At 54.3% G+C, this 16,819-nt stretch overlaps 1 protein-coding gene across 4 annotated transcripts in view; it reads left to right on the forward strand.

The window, feature by feature from the left end:
- The window catches only part of PSD (pleckstrin and Sec7 domain containing), a 178,572-nt gene that overhangs the window by 5,911 nt on the left and 155,842 nt on the right, over nt 1-16,819 (forward strand). For 2 of the 4 annotated variants that reach the window (XR_008483040.1, XM_054276648.1), the window contains exons 1-5: nt 265-393; nt 3,297-4,188; nt 4,267-4,369; nt 4,980-5,448; nt 10,346-10,789. Coding sequence is in view for 3 of the 4 variants with exons in the window: in XM_054276648.1 (XP_054132623.1) it covers nt 3,421-4,188; nt 4,267-4,369; nt 4,980-5,448; nt 10,346-10,789 (1,784 nt within the window). In the remaining variant the exon portion in view is untranslated. Of the gene's footprint in view, nt 1-262; nt 394-3,296; nt 4,189-4,266; nt 4,370-4,979; nt 5,449-10,345; nt 10,790-16,819 lie in introns of those variants that run through there. The other 2 variants (XM_054276650.1, XM_054276649.1) reach the window with 2 other exon arrangements.

Below are 16,819 nucleotides of genomic sequence, written 5' to 3' on the forward strand. Positions count from 1 at the left end.
GGCGGGGGACCCGCCGGCCTGCCCGCACACGGGGACAGGCGCCCCGGTGTGAATCCGGCCGCTCCTCGTGCGCGGTGCCACCGGGTGGGGCGGGGCTTGGCGCCCGGCGGGGGTTTCCCATTGGCTGCTGTGGCTGTCAGCGGGGCGGAGTGGCAGCCCCGGGCCGGGATTAGCGCGGCAGGGAGCGGCGGGTTGCGGCCGGTGGCACCGTGCGGCACCGTATCGTACCGAACTGCACTGTACTGTCTCGTACTGTACCGCAGCGTGCCCGCCGGGCCGGGCCGGGCCGAGCCGTGCCGTGCCGTGCCGTGCCGTGCCGTGCCGTGCCGTGCCGTGCCGGCAGCAGCGCGGAGGAGCGGCGCGGAGGATGCGGTGGCGGCGGCGGCACTGCCGGTGAGACGTGGGGAGCGGAGCGGGGCGGGGCGCGGCGGGGACCGGAGGCCGAAACGGGGCGTCTGGGGAGCGGGGAAAGTTGCAGCAGTTGTTGCAGAGACCGGGGCGTCTCTGCGCCCTCCCGGCGGCGGTGACCGGCGGGCGGCGGCGCGGGGCTGCGGTGGCACCCGGCGGGGCCGAGACCCGCTCCGGCCCCCCAGTGCCAGTGCGACGGGAAGGGTGCGGGGCCGATGCCCAGGCATGGGGAGATCGCGGCGGGCAGCTCCGCCAGCCCCCCTGGCCGGGGGTGCTCCCTCTTCATCCGGATGGATGTCACATCCACTCAGGGCTGATCCCGCCAAACGGGAGGTGCCGGGCGAGGGAAGCCGGGCAGGGGGGGCCGGGGAGTGAAGAGCATGTTCAGCCTCAGCTCCAAGGCGGGGACACGTCTCCTGCCTGGACAACACAGCTGAAAGAGGTCACCTGTTTGCACCACAGCCTCAGGGCCTCCAGACATCCCGCTTCGGTCACCAGTTCCTCCCCTCTAACTGCTCTGTGTCCCTCCGGAGGGCAGACTCATCTCCCAGGCGCCCCAGCCCCTCAGGTAGCCCAGCAGCCACAGCCTGGTTTCCCCCATCCCCAGCCATGGGTTCCATGTCCAGCACGCAAATACGGCCCATCGTGTGAATTTAACCCCCAGCCCTGCACCTCTTGCCTCTCTCCCATCGCTGTGCCGTTCTCCACCCAATCTCTTCTCATCCTCCCCCAGTTCCTACGCCTTGTCCCCGCACTCCCGCGGCGTGGGTGTGTGCTTCCCCCGGAGTGTAAGCAGTGCCTGCTGCCTTCGCTCCGCATCGCCCCGTTCCGCCAGGCAAGCGCTTGCATGGGGAGCAGCCGGCCCCTGTTGCACTGGATATGGCTCAAAGCAATGGCCAGTAAGCATCCCTGAACGTTCCTTTGTCCCTTAAGAAGGGACAGCCAGGAGGAACAAGTTTCTTGTGAGATGTTTTCTTGAACCAATTTAATCCCCCAATGATGTGCAGCCCCTGGCTATCACACTGCAGCTCCTGAATTTTTCTCTTTGAATGTGTGCCCAGGGTTGCCCAGGCAGACACCCTGTGAGATTTTCTTTGCAGAACTTCTCCTGCCTTTAGGCAGCAGGACCAGCAACGCTTTCTCCAGCCCACCAGTGCTTTACAGCTCAACCCATTCATCACAGTGATTTAAGGAGCATCCTTTTGATTCACAATTGAAATCAGCAACCAGGAAGCTGTAGCTCATTCATTCCATCATTGGTTTTTCATCTCAGTTGCATTTGTGCATTTTACCTTTCATTATTAAAGAAAAGCTCACTCCACTGCAGGGTGTAGCCATCCAGCTTTGGTGGGTCAAAGGCAGGCATGGCCTTTACTCTAAATTTGATAATTCTGTTTTGATAACCAGGAGGACATTCTGCTTATCCCTGTTATTCTAGTAATAACTCACATGTTTTGAGATAGGCTGGTTCTTGTAGATTTGTTATGTTACAGAGAAAACAGAGATAAATTTTTTCCTTGGCATATGTCTTAGTCTGCATTGAGATAAAAAGTAGGATTTCATTTGCAATATATAAACCCCACATCTTCATTATTTAGCAGTTAACTTCAGCAACCTTGAATGTGAACACAACCATAACAGGAGAAAAATATTGTAAAAATAGTACATAATAAATTAATCAGGAGAATAAAATTTTCAGTGAGCGAATTAGAGATTGCTGTTGCTCAGCAGGACAGATTTTTTCATCAGTGTGATAGTGCAGATAAATGCGTGCCTACCCCACAGGTGTGGTTTGGGTTATTTCATTAATAGTTTTGTCTGTGCATCTCTGGAGCCTAAACACTTGAAAATTTAGCCCTACATCCTTTAGGAATTTAATTCTGTCTGGTTTGATCTCAGAAACAGGGAGAAGAAAATCATGCTTTCCTGTTTGCAGCTGGCATATGGTTTCTCACTTTCAAATGATGAAAGTGAGGGAATCAGTATCTTGGCATCTGTCAGAAGGCACAAGCAGCCAAGGCAGAATCTTCCCTGCACGTTAGGAATTCGAAGAAACTCAGGGAAGAATAAGTACAAGTTTTAGCTTCACTGGGACAAAGAAAAATGTCAGCAGTCCTGCCAGTGGGGTTGATGGGGGCTCCGGGTCCCGCCTTTCCCTGCAGCCACCCCCCTGCTGCTGTGGGGTGGCTGGTCTCATGTCTGGGTATATGGTCTCTGGGCAGAGACAGGCAGGCGAGTGAGCTGTGTGCAGGGCAGGCTTGCTGTGTTCCCCCAGGCTGGGATTGTCTGTTAGCACTGCTTTTTGAATTTACTGGTGTTGGCAGCTCTGTCTGCACCATCAGTAGTGGCTGTGACATGTGTTGGTGTGACACAGTTTAAACCCAGGCTGACCTCCAAAGACAGAGGCTCCTTGCCCTTGCTGCTCATATTAAACTCCTTGAGCAAGTATAATTGGAGGATGTCTCAGCAATGCAGTAGATACTTTTCCCCCCTTACTTTAGTAGGCTGTAGGCTGTGAGTAGTAAATATATTCAGCCTAAAGCAGAATGAATGAAATCCATTTTATAGTGCATTCTATCGCAGTGTCTGGGGTATGGGACGGTGGGGAAAGTGCCTGAGCATCCTGGCATCCTGGGGAGAATGCAAACACTCTGGGTGCCTGGCGACCAAACAAAGGGCTGCCAGCATCCCTGCAGTGGTGCTGCTGTGATACCCTTGATGAACCTTGCCTGCCTCTTGCAGCAGGAAGGGATTTACTGGGGGCTGTCTCACCTGGCACATATCTTCTTCTGCCATGAGGACAGGGCACCTTTGGCCTGTCCTCCCCATGGCCCCAGACTCTTTTCCGTTCCTTCCCTTCCCTAACCAGCCCCTTGCCCTTGTTTTAGAGCTGCCTGAGGATGCATCGCCTCTTGTCTCAGACATCTCAGGGGTGCTGGGAACCTGCCTTGCTGTGCCTGTGCCACCCTGCTGGACTCCGGACTTGACACCTCTGTGCCCTCTTCTGGCAGGATGGCCCAAGCAGGGGCACCTGTCCGCTTCCACCCCGAGGAGAGCTGCACTGCCTCGCCCCCGCCCTTTGCCCACAGGGTGAACCGGCGGCCCTGGCTGGCGGGGGGCAGCCCCGAGGCCGGGCGGTGCAGCCCCCCGCCCTGCCTCAGCCCCAGCCTCAACGCCGGCCGCCTCCACCTGCTGCGCAAGGGCCTGGCGCCCGATGCCCGCCGCTGCCCGCTCGGCCTCTACAACAGCACCGGCTCCTTGGCCCGCAGGCCGGCTGAGGCGGCGCCCTTTGGCAGTGGGAGCTGCCCGAGCACGGGCCGGCTGACTGCCCCCTGCACCCCGCGGTGGGGCCGGCCCAGCCCGGCTGCCGCCTCCCTGGGCAGCCGCAGTCCACCAGCCCCAGAGGGACACAGCTCTGTGGTCACCTTCCGCTTCATTGAGAAGGCCAGTGTGCGGACAGTGGGCTGCCCGACAACCCCCCATCTCCGCTGGGAGAATGGCCCCTACAGCCTCAGCCGCAGCCTGGAGCTCGGTGGGGACGTGGGATCCCTCCAGCCCCAGCCCCTGCCTCAGGAGCGGCTCCTGCAGACGCTGAAGCTGGAGGCCTCCGCGTCTGACCCGCTTCTGGCCGGGGGCAGGACTCCAGGGGGGACACATCCCTGTGGGAAGGAGTTCTGTGCCCTTGACACCAGCTGCCTCTGCCGATCCCTGACCAATGGGCTGCCAGAGGAGTTCCCCACCTTCGCCAGGAGTCCCCTGAAGCCAGAGCCCCGATATCAGGTAGGTACCAGGGTCTCCACACTGGGCATGGCTCTGCCCTAGGGATGCATTGTCCACTCATTGCTCTCCTCTCTGCAGGGCAGCGCCGGGCTGTATCCCCGACAGAGCTCTGCCCATGCCCAGCGCATTGCCAAGGCCAAGTGGGAATTCTTCTATGGCTCCTCAGATGCCCCAAAGACAGGTAAGAAGTTGCAGGTGGATGCCATTGGGTGGGCCCACCCCTCCTTTTAAGTCTGTATTGTTGGCAGGACAGTGCCCAACAAAGAGCTGAGATTTCCCCCAAGATTGGCCAGCCTATGTCCTCCTGGGGTCAGATGATGTGTGTACCAACCTCCTTGCAAAATCCCCTGTAGCTATTGAAAAGAGGTGCCAAAGAGCCCCTGGCTCTGGCTGCCTCTGCAGAAGAGCTTTTGGGTTTAGGGTTGGGGTCTCAGGGCTGGCAGGACATGCACTAGCACTGACAGCCTGTCTCTGCCTCTCGCACTCTTTCTCCTTCTGCCACCTCTTCACTGTTTCCCTGTGTCCCTCAACACTCTAGAGTCACTATTCCTGGAGGTGTTCAAGAAACAACTGGAATGGCACTTACTGCTATGGTTTTGTTGACATGGTGGTGTTTGGTCAAAGGTTGGATTTGATGATCTTGGAGGTCTTTTCCAAGCTTAATGATTCCATGACATGTGACCACACTCTCAGTGGGGGGTGTGTGTGAGTGAGTGATGCTGCAGGAGTTGCTCCTCAGAGCTCCCCATTGCAGCTCCCCATAGCTCTGAATGCTTGGGCCTTCCTTGCAGGCTCCTCTGCCCCCGACTCCGCTCCCCTGGCTGAGCTCCCCCAGAAGTCTGTTTCCCCACTGCCAGCCAAGCCACCAGAGCTGGTACCTGAGCACAGCCTGAGCCATGTGGAGGTGGAGATAGAAGTGTCTCCTTTGAGCAGCCAGAAGCCTGGCTCCTGTGAAACTGGCATTATAAGGAGGACAGTGAAGTACTCTGAAACAGACCTGGACACTGTGCCACTGAGGTGCTATCGTGAAACCAACATCGATGATATCCTGGCTGAGAAGGAGGAGGTGGATTCAGCAATTGAGAGCCAGAAGGACAGTGAGAGCAACCCAAGTTTTGTGGGCACGCCAGGCAGGAGGAACAGCACACCAGAGGAGCCACCTGCTCCAGGTACCGGCTGCTCCAAGGATGGGCTGCAAGACAGGGACGTGGACGAGGACGATGAGGTCTTTGAGGCGATGAGGAAGGAAAACAGGGAAAGGTGAGGCTCTGTGTGCAAAGGCAAAAAGCTCCTGTCACCCTCGTTATTGTACCCTGCATGGCAAAACAAGCTCTGCTGAAGTGTCTGTGCCAAAATCCCAGTAGCAACATGCCGGCTGTGTGTGAGGATGGGATGGGGTCCTGGATCACCCAGGGATTGGTGCTGCCCTCACTGCCCTGTGGAAGAGTAAGTCAGCACAGGGGATCCAGCTCTGGATGCTGTGCCATGGACCTCACTCACCCAGGGTGAGCCCTGCAGCTCAGGTTGCTCACCTGAGCCGAGGCTTCCCAGCATGAGTCCTGCCAGGTCAGTTACATCCTACCACGGTGCTGCCAGGTGTTGGGGTGACAGTGTCAGGACACCAGAGGACAGGTTGTGTCCTAGAGCTACTCTGGGCTGCCAGGTGCTGCTGGGATGTCCTCTCCACAGATGTGCTTCAGCAGCGGGAGCAGTTCCATTTGCTCAGCCTCATTAAGTATTTGCCATTTTCAGAAAAGCGCAGGGGATACGTTGGGATCAAAAAAGCATTTTGTTGCCTTCTATGTCATTTTTCACATGTGTGGCAAAACAGCCTGTGCTGGGAGGCTGATGGAGTGGGTGACATGAGGATTATCATTCAGCTGCCTACCCATGGGCAGCAAGTGTGCTCCCAGCTGCTGTCTGCCCCATCCAGACACTGGCAATGAGCACATATGGGAGACGGCATTTGTGCCACAAATGGTGGCATGAAACTCTGCCCATGGAGTTTCTGCTGGAGTGGTAGTTTGACCATGAGAAGTGATGGGCATCATCAGGTCCAGAGCACTGTGTGACAGCCATCTGAAGGGGAAAGGCCCTGTGCAGGAATGTTCTGACATGTGCATTGTCAAGTGAGTCAATTGAGTGAGGTGACGAAGTTCAGCATCATCAGCAAATGCTCCATGGGAGTAGGGACAGGTCTCATCTGGAAAGCAGAAAATAGGGTGATGCCTGGAATGCCAAATGGCAGCATGAGCTTACCTAGCTGTGCAGAAGGTAGGTGGAGAGCATTTAGGTGGAAGGAAGGGAAAAGGGAGGTTTTGATGTCAGCAGAAGTTAAAAATAATTAAATACATACATTAATAATACATTAATACAGAAGTGCCCCTGCCCTGGGAAGAAAAAGAGTGAAAGTGTTGAGCTAACAAGGAGGGAAGGTGTGTATCTCAAGGGGAGCTGAGCTCCTGTCAGTTTGTCCAGCCCTTGCATCTCTATTGGAGGGGACAAATACATGCCAGCAACTCTGTCCTCAAAAATTTGGGTTCTAGAGAAAAGCTGAAAATAAGCCATTTGTAATGTGGGGGTTTTTTTCCAAATGGATGTTTGAGTGAGGTATAAAGTTATTGCAAGTTCTTCAATTTGCTGTGACAGTTTTTTTGCAGTGTTATTTTCTTTCCAAATATCTTTGAGGCCACTGTGAGTTTTATGAGCTGTAAGCCTAGACCAGTTTTTTTGTCCTCTGAGACACCCTACTGTAGCTCCCCAGGCAGTGCTGAAAGCTTGGATGTGTCCTTAAACAACCACTGTTGCTCCTAAAAGATGGTGCTGCCAGTATAGTTACCAATGTGTGTATGGGGGTGTCATGTTCATTTGGCACAGCTTCTTTGTAGACCAGTTGTTTTTTTCCCCTGCAGTCCCCTGAATATTCCCCTGGTAAGTGCAGACCCTGTAGACAGTGTCTTGAAAATCACGAGGCCCAAATTGCAAGCTTGTTCAGTCCCTGCATCATAGCCCTGGGTTTTTGCTTACACACTGCTTTGAGCTCTGCAGCTGCAGTCCTTATCCCTGTTTACCAGTCACCAGTATTGATGTTTTCTTCTTCAAGCTTTCTGCTTTGCCTGCTCACAGGAGGGGTGAAGTTGGGGGGATGAAGAAGCCACCCTGGCTTCCTGGACCTGCTGGCACCATTCTGCTGTTGCAGGAGCTGCTGAACCCCACGCCTGTCCTGGTTGCTGGGAAGGACCAGCCTTACAAAACCACTGAAGTGCTTTTGGAGGCTGATTTTCAGCTTTTAGACATGTACATCCCTTTTAAAATCTAACTTTAAGGGTTAGGTACTACCCTTTGGCTTGGTACTACCTTGTTGTGCTTTATGTTCTGGCCGAAGTTCAGAATCTTCTTTTGTGATTTAACCTCCCAAAATAAGAGAGCATGCTAACAGAAAAAAAAAATCTACCCCAAACAAGACATGAAAAGCAACAGAAGAAATGTTGTCTTCTTCCAGCAAATCTGCTTCCTGAATGTATTCAGAGTTATGTCAACTGACTCTAATGACTAGTCTAAGCCTTTACTGCCTTTGTTCCTATTAGTCCAAGAGAGCTGAGACCTGTCAGTGAGAGCAGGCTCAATTCCCTTCCTCCCTGAGCATCAGCAGACATGCTGGCTAAGCTATAGGAAGAGCCTGCTTTGGCCCTCTGCATGGGTGCCTTGGGCTGATAAGAGAGAAGAGGCTTTGCTAGGGAGTGCTCTGCTCCCCTGAGAGCACAGAGGGCTGATGGGAGGCAGTGATGCCTTTTCTCCCTGCAAGCCTTCCCTAGAAAAGCCCTAAGATATGCTGCTTGGGAAGCCTTTCCAGAGCCTTTGTGCTTGCTGCTTGTTGGCAAGAGAATAGCCACAGGGCAAGCCTTGTTGGGGATTAGAAAAATGGTTATGGTCTCAATTTCATCAAATTCTTAAGCATGTGCTTAACCTGCATCAAGCCTCTGATGTGTTGTCTAAGAACCCAGAGTGGCCACAGAGGCACAACTCAGGTGATGCTCCTGGATGGAGCACGGGGCTCAGGCTGCAGAGGGGATGCTCAGGGTGATGCTCCTGGATGGAGCACGGGGCTCAGGCTGCAGAGGGGATGCTCAGGGTGATGCTCCTGGATGGAGCACAGGGCTGAGGCTGCAGAGGGGATGCTCAGGGTGATGCTCCTGGATGGAGCACAGGGCTGAGGCTGCAGAGGGGATGCTGAGGGTGATGCTCCTGGATGGAGCACAGGGCTGAGGCTGCAGAGGGGATGCTCAGGGTGATGCTCCTGGATGGAGCACGGGGCTGAGGCTGCAGAGGGGATGCCCAGGGTGATGATGGCAGGGGCCTGTCAATGAGCAGGGGAGGTGCCTGCAGCTCTTGTGGGTGAGCAGGGGACAGCATGATGGCGTGAGTTGGCAGGGGAGTGTGGACAGTCAGGGGAGACTGCAGTGCCTGTGGTCAGTGCCTGTGCCTAAGCATGGGACAGAGCGAGGACACTGAGCCCTAGGAGCAGGCTGCTGCCACGCTGGAGGAGTAGTGCAAAGGAGCCTGGGGGGACTGCAAGGAGCTGCTGTGGCTTGGTGGCAATGTGCTTGATCACAAAAGTGAGCCCACCTACCTCTCCTGGAAACAAGATACTTTCCAATCTGCTGGTATTGTCCTCCCTGGCACAGTTTTCGCCCTGCTCATGCTGTTCAACAGCATTAGCTTGGTTTAGTCGCATGGGGCTGGGCAGGAAGGATGGAGAATGCACATTTGCATCTGTAAAGCACATCTGCAGATATTAAAGAGGTCTCTTCTGCCTTGTCCTCACCAAAAACCACTTCAGAAGTGGCTGCTCCTGGGGCTTCTACAGGAATTAGAAGTGTCACATGGTGCTGCACAGCCAGGGAAACACTGGCGGATAGGTGAGATCAGCCTGCACCCTGCCTTCCTTACCTGAGTCTGGCTTCACTGCACTCCCCTTGAAGCCAGCTGGCACTCTGGGGGAGTCAAGCTGCCAGCTTTTGGTCTACTGAAGTAATTGGGGTGAGATTTTTGAGTGGCATGTGAAGGCTAATGAATGGAAATAATTTGGTGTGTGTTACAGCGACGCATCTTCTGATCCCTCTGTAGGAAGCTGTTTTTTCATAACAAATGTTATGACAGGCTGGAGCAGTTCCTCTCCTTTAATCAGAGGAGAGACTGGCATAAGAAGTGCTTTTCTGCTGCTTTAATAAAATGATAGCAGCTTATGAGTAAAGTAGGCTTTTAGGGCTGTGTTTGTGCCTGTACTGCTGAAGCACTGATGTTCTCTGGGCTGAAAACATCCGTGTTGTCACGGTCTTAGGCAGGTGGGCAGGCTGTACTTCACCTTATTTACAGGGCAAAAAACACTCAGGTCTCCAGGGTTTAGAAACTTCTGTGTTAGGCTGGACCTAGATCAGCACTGGAGACAGGCTGGACCTTTCTGTGGGGCTGATCCCTGACAAGATGATGAGCTAGGACCAGTCATGGCCTCCAGGGCCTGGGTGAGCTCAGATCCCCAAGCCCAGAGATGGGTGTGAGGCTCCCTGTGTGCTGCCTGGGGAAGCCTGGAGCTCACTGGGACTCAACATCACTTTATGGAAACAGCCAGCAGACCTTGCAGGTGAGTGTTGGTCATGCTCTGAGCACAGTGCTCTGTAACCACAGTGCAGTGTTCATGGAGGAAGGTGTCGTGCTGTCCTGAGCAGCTTCAGTAGGAGCCTTCTTGGTGATAAAAGGTTCATGAAAGCTCATGAAAAATTCAGCCACTTCCAGATTTGGTTGGAAATGGAGCTGAACCACATCCTGCTTCTAGTACTTGAGCCCTTTATTGGATCTTAGCTCAAGTCAAGTGATTGGGAGCAGTAGCCATCTCATAAGCTTCTTATGAGGATGAGCCACTAAAGGAACAAAAGTCTGTGGTGCATTAAAGGAGAAGCATATGTCTGGAGGGAGGCCAGTCCAGTCCTGCTCCCCATGGTGCTTGGGCAGGCAAGGCATTTCCTTGGTGGTCTACAGATGTCCAGAAGAGATTTCTACCCTTCTCAGTTTCCTTCTGAAGCAGTGTGTGGGCTTTTGTTTTGGGGCTTTGATCCCTTGCTCTTCAATGATCAGTTCTTCTCACTTTCTTTCCCTCTAGGATCATGGACCGAGACACACAGGGTATGCTCAAGTCTCCGGTGCCCTTCCTTCTAGGGCACAGCCTCTCCAAGGATGGCATGGACTCTTTCAGCAAACATTTTGAGACCATCATGGAGTCCCATCGAGCCAAGGGCACATCTTACACCAGCCTGGACTCCATTGACATCCTTTCCTCCCCAGCCCGTACCCATGGGACCTTTTTCACTTTTGACCTCCCAACCCTCACCCCAGAAATACAGGGGAAAATCCGAGACAGCGCCAAGGTGATCGAGGAGAGCTTTGCTCCTCTGGCTCACTTAGAGCCAGACTCTGGGACCAGTTCAGCCACAGATGCCCCCTGGACAGAGAGGGAGGAGGAACAGGGGAGACGAAGGAAGGGCACTCGGCACAGCCCTTGCCACTCAGAGGACAGCTTTGGCACTCCCTTGGCCTCCAACACGAGGTGAGTGACCAAAGTTGCTTGCTGTCCAGCTGGGCCACTAAGGCTTGATGTGGAATCTGATGCTGTGAGGTCTGGTTTGCAGCCAGAGCCTAACTCATGTTGCTGGGGAAGGGTCAGGACTGTGTGTGCTAGATTTTCTAGGCAGTGGCTGATCAGGCCAGTGATCACCATGGTATTGTGGTAGGTGTGTTGATGGGAGCACAACTCCTTTTTCCATCTTTACCAGCTTCGTAGGTACTGGAGGACTGTGAGATTTTCTTCAGCCAATCAAGCAGAGAATGCCACAACTTCAGTCCTGTGGGTCTAGGCCTGCATGTGCTGCCCTGTGGCTGTCCTCCTTGTGGCCCCACAAGCTTTGCTGCTAACTGTGGCAATAGTTGGGATTGGGATCTGGGTTGGAGACAGCCTTGCAGCCTGTGACTTCCCACCTCCCTCAGTGGCAGGAATGGCCAATCAGTGATGCCCTGCATTGCTGGGGAGATATGGTGTCCCCCACAGCCAGCGGCCTTGGGTCATACAGCCTTGTTGCTTATGCCAAGGCTCTGGTGTACCTCAGCACATAATAGTTGAGACCATGCTTTTATCTTGACCTTGTATGTGGGAAGTATGTCTAAGTGCAGACCTACAAAGACCTTCCCTGGGATGCCTGCACCTACTCCAGAAGGCTTAGTTGAAAGGGGTGGAGCAGAGACTGAACCGCCTCCCTGCCCTGCCCACAGTGGGACACCCAGCAGTGACTCTCACAGAGCACAGGCTCTGTGAGTAGGTTATCACCTGATTTGGGCAGGTGAAAGCGTGCAGGTCCCTTGCTCTCACTGGGCAGAGCTCTAGTTAAAGCAGGTTGTCCCTGTGGCTATGACAGATCTCTGCAGAGCATGTGTGGAGGCAGAGCTCCCCGGGGCTAGGGAGTCCTTCGGACCCAGGGAGGCCAGCCAGGGATGGATGCAGTGCTGGCAGGATGGTGGGGCAGGAGCTCGGGCAGCCCTGGGAGATTACAGGGACATTACTTCAGTGGCAACAGCCAGAGTTCTGCAGCTGCAGGTCCAAATTGCAGGACTTGGCCAAGCTGCTGGTGCAAGCAGGTGTCCAGAGGGTCACTTGGCTTGCCCAGTCCCTACCAGTACAGGCAGGCACTGTGGGCTGCGGGGCATCAGCCCGGAGGAATGTAAATGGGCAACCTGCATCTCTCCGGAGTTGCAAGACCCCTGAAATCCAGCTGCCCAGCTTTCCTGCAATCCCACTCTCCTGGAGCCAGCCTTGGCCTCGGGCACAGTCGTGCCGATCCCTGAGGTTTGTCCGCGGAGGGAAGAGACGTGACTCGCCCCCCGAGCGAGGCAGGGTCTGCTGGGAGCTCATCGGGGCTTGCCTGCGGTGGGACAGAGAGAAGGGTAGGCGGGCGAGGCAACATCAAAGGTGAGGCTGCAAACCGAGGTGAAAATGGCCCGACAGCAGGGCGAGGGCAGCGCGCCGGGAGCCTCGCTAGAGGGAGAGCTCGGCCCTGGAGCCGCGGCGGTGTGGGAGGAGCGGGGAGCCCGCGGCGCTGGCAGCCGCCCCGGCGGAGGATGCGCCGGGACTCTGAGCCGCGTCCCTGCTGGAGCACGGGGCCCGCCAGCCAGCGCCGCTGCCTCTCTTTATAAGGCTCCTTTTGTTACTGCAGCGGTCGGGGAGCCGCTGCCCCTCCCCTCCCGGGGCCAGCGCAGGTAGCACTGGGCAAACTGGTGAGGATGCCGTGAAGGGCTGTGCCCAGTCTGGGGCCCCGTGGGGTGGGTTCGGGGTGTGATGCCGGAGATTGAGGCTGCGAGCTGAGCAGAGGAAGGTGGACCTTGAGGAAAGGGTGAAGATAGGGTAAGGGAGGTATGAGGTGATAGCACAGTAGGGAGACAAGGCTGGAGTGCAGGATGAAGAGATCTCCCCACAGGCATTGGCACAGCAAGACATAAAGGACAAGCCTGGGGGGAATTTTCCCCTATGCAAGCTGTGTCAAGCCATGAAGAGCAGCAGAAGCCAGGACACAGAACACATCAGCCCACCACGGCATAAAAGACAGTGGATCCCAGGGATGGCAGGTCTGCCTGCAGAGGCATGAGCAGCAGCACATACCTGTGGGATGCAGCCCTGTGTGTCAGGTATTAATTCCAGCTCTCAGATCTGACCCAGAGCCCCTAGGCTGGTCTTGACCCAGGTTTTCCTGTGCTGGCTCTATGGCATCTGTGTCTTTGAAGGAGAAGACCACCCTCCATCCAGCAGGTGAGTAACTGGACATTTAAGGCTCTTGGCTCACACCAGAAATTGTTTGGTGGGATTTTAGTGTCAGTCCCTGTCCTCCACAGGAGCAGTTGTGCTCCTCACAGGAAGAGCTGGTGGGATGGGGTGATGGAGGACAAATAGACATCTCCAGAGAATGCTGGTGCTGCAGGGGAGGTTCTGGAAGTCTGCAGAGAAAAAAGACTGAGGAGGGGCACAGCTGCCCAAAGTTCAGTCCTATCTGGATCTGTCAGCAGTGAAACTGGTGGGTGCTGCTGTGGCTGGGTGATTGCTGGACTCCAGAGCTGCCAGGAAGCACAACCAGCCGTGCCTGTGGTTGGAGGCTGGTCTAGCTGACCTTCAAGTGTCCTCCCAGCCCCAACTTCAATTCTGTGAGGAATGAACTGGCCCAGATTTTTGCTGTCATAAATCAAAGTCATTCCACTGAGACCAATGGAGGGAGCTGCGTTTATTTAGCTCAGCCAAAGATCCGGTCTGGTACATTCTTAGCAGCAACATTAGGCAGGCTTGGTTTGCTTGGCAGAGGCAATCTAGCTATGCACATGGCTTCCCCTTCCAGAATTTAGGGGAGTGCTGCTTTGCCCCATGCACCTGTCCCTTGTGGATCTGCACCAGGCTCCTTACCACAGTTTAGGATGAAACCAGCCTCATGTGGGGAGCAAGAGGTACTCAAATTGTGTTTAAAGGTCTGGAGTTTCCTGCAGCAGGTGTCTTGCCTGGAGCTGTGTCAGGACAGACCTGGACAGCCCAGGAGCTCAGCTGAGCACGCCCCAGCTCCTGGGGAACAGGTTGTTGCTGCAGGAAGGGTCCCACCATGCAGATGTGTCTCTGCTGGCATCTGGGAGGTGGAGGTCAGCCCCTTGGGCTTTCTTGCTGCTCCACATCCCGGAGAGAATATTTGCTCCTGGTTGCTGGAAAACCAAGTGGACACGGTGCCAAGTAAGCTTGGTTGATGGTGACAAGGTGGATAGGATGTCAGGATTCCTGCAGTGACACACTGCATTGCAGCCAGGGATAGTGCTGTGGTCTCTGCTTCTGGGCTCCAGGCAGCCGGCTAGAGGAGGAATATTGGGGTGAGATGATGATCCAGCTACAGAAAATGAGTGTTTGGCCCTGAGAAAGAACATTTGGGCCCTGGAAGAGGCAGTGTGCTTGGTATGGTGGCCCTGAGCAGGAGCATGATTCTGCAGCAGCTTTCCAGGGCAGGGAGCACAAGTCCTTCTGCTGAGCTGGGCTGGGAAATAGTGAGTGAAGAGCGTCTGTGTCAGGGTGAGCCCTGAGCCCTGTGCTGGATGACATGTCTTCCTTGCAGAGACCCCGAGATGTGCCTCACTGCAGCACTCTGGGCTCCAGGAAACGCCTCTGAGGTGGCAGGGGGACCTGTGCTCCCAGTGACATGAGTGGTGCAGCAGGGAGAGGGATGAGCTAGCACTGTGTCTGCTCAGGAGTGAGTTATTTCATGCACAGTGAGGATACTTGTGCAGTATCAAATCTGATCTTTATTCCTTAAGTGTGTATTTAATGTAAAAAATATTATCTCAGTGTTTCTTCAAGCCAAACTAAAATGTCACTTTACTAAACACACTAAAAAAACCTTTACCCAGAGACCTGCAATTAGATCATTGGTGAGAAAATTAGCATAATCTCAATTACCTCAGACATGGACACGTCTCTTGCTCTGCTCTCCATTTGCTTGAGAATTGGGCACTTGTTTTTCTGTCTTTAAGCTGCATGTTCTCCAAGCCAGTTGTGGCTTTGAGTGGTGGCAGACAGGTACCACAAAGGGGGCATACTGAGCCTACAGAGGCTGACTGTCCATATTTAACTGCATGAGAGTGGCTTGAGTGCTAGAATAAAACCCATTTCACTGCATGGTTGAATAGAGCCTCATCCTGAGAGCAAGGTTATGCTTTGCTGTAAAACACCAAATCAGTGCTGGAACTTGGTGAGGGAGGGAGCAGCAAATTTCACTGGTAGAGCTACTTTGAGACTCAAGGTTTGAGATCCCTGCATGCCCATTGCAAGAAGCAAGGCAGGAATTATAGTCACAGGTTGGGACCCTGCAGGGAGATACAGGTATTGAAGGACAAGAGAAATTTTGTAAGTTGCCCCACACCTGGATGATCAGCACTAGGTAGGAAAGATGAGGACAATAGAATAGGAAGAGAGGTCATGGGGGGAGATTTGGAGCTCTAGGTTTTTCCCTGGATGGTCCAGGAACTGGCCCTGTGAGGGAAGACAACCTCTCATCTATCCTAGGCAGGATAGATGAGACCCAGAAGGATATCAGGAGTGTTAGGGATGGTGCAAAGATTTAAAATATATTGAGAGGGTGACTGAGCAGCAACTTGCTCTGGAGATGCAGTTGCACCATGGAGAGTGTTAGAGGGTGGCTTTGCATTTTGTAGCTTTGCATTTTGTACCTGGAAGAGCACCCTTGGAACTTCTGGGCAGCAAAGGGGACAGTGTCTGTGCCCTTGTGATAACAGATAAAGATTTTAGCAAAAAAATGCAGTCACCACAACCCATGGCTGGCAGGTGCCAGCTGCTGGGATGGATTAATGTCCTCTGCCTCTGGGAATCAAAGAACATGTGACCTCTGTCCTTGGTTGAAGCAGTGACTGCTGCCACAAAAGGAGCTGAAGTGGGGCCCAGGTGTGTGCCCAGAAGCACCCAGCCTGTTCTGCTGTCAGGCACCCCTCAGAGCAGCTTTGACCATGCCAAAAGTGAGGGCACAGTCAGGCACCAGGGTTCATGCCAACAGCACCTTTGGATGTGGCTGTTTTGGGAGGAGAAGAGCTTTTAGGCAGGTAGGAGATTTGCCCACAGGATGGGGTGTACTCATGATGCAGACAGTGATGCTGGAAGCTGCCTGCGCAGCTCCCCAGGGCTGGTGGATTCAGACCCGGTGAGCTCAGGGTGACCTTGTGACCACTCTTGTGGCTGCTTCCACCAGTGTGCACTGGAGTAGTCTCGCTGGGGAGGACTGGAGCCAAGTGGGCACAAATCTGCCTTGAGCACCCATCCAGGTCTCACCACAATCACCCCCTGGCACCACTGAGTTCAGCAGTGGTACGAGCAAAGCACATCTCTCCAAGGACTTGCACCAGGGAAGTGTCTGACCCACAGGTTTGAGTGCAGAGCAGCTTCTCCTGCTGCATGCTGGCTGGGGATGGCAGGAAGGTGGAGAAGATGGCCCCTGAGAGCCCCCCGAGGCGTGAGGCAGCCTGCCAGTGTTGTGCAGGGCTCCCCTGGGACAGGCAGCGCTGAGCAGGAGGAGGCTGGTCCTTCTTGAAAAAAGCAGAGCCTCAAGGAGATTGGCCTGGGTAATAGGCTCAGGAGAGCAGGCCTCTTAAAACTCAATTAGAGACTTTTAAAAATAAATCAGACTGGAACATTGTAAGGGCTGCCAGAAAATTTGGGCGAGGTCAGAGTTGCTTAACATTTGTTGTTGATTAGATTCAAGCAGCTTTTGGTCGGGATAACTTCTGCGCAGCTGAGTCAGATTGCTTTGGGGGCCAAGCCAAGAGTGTCTCCTAACATGGCCATTTAAGGTGTGGTGGGCTGAGAGCTGATGGGCAGCCTGGGGAAGCCTGCACTTCACTGTGAGCTGGGAGGGTTTTCCTTTGTTCCCTGCCTCATCTCTGCCATCTGGGTAATGCTTTGAAATCAGTGGGTGGGCAAAGGTGAAGGAAGGAATTGGAGTTGTCTTGTCTTGGGTAGAAACTGCACTTGAGAGCAGCACGAGGAGTTTGTCCAGATTAA

Source organism: Melozone crissalis, unplaced genomic scaffold, assembly GCF_028551555.1.
Source record: "Melozone crissalis strain CALT ecotype California unplaced genomic scaffold, PUWL_Pcris_2 ptg000019l_1, whole genome shotgun sequence".
In the NCBI taxonomy this organism is placed as follows: domain Eukaryota; kingdom Metazoa; phylum Chordata; class Aves; order Passeriformes; family Passerellidae; genus Melozone; species Melozone crissalis.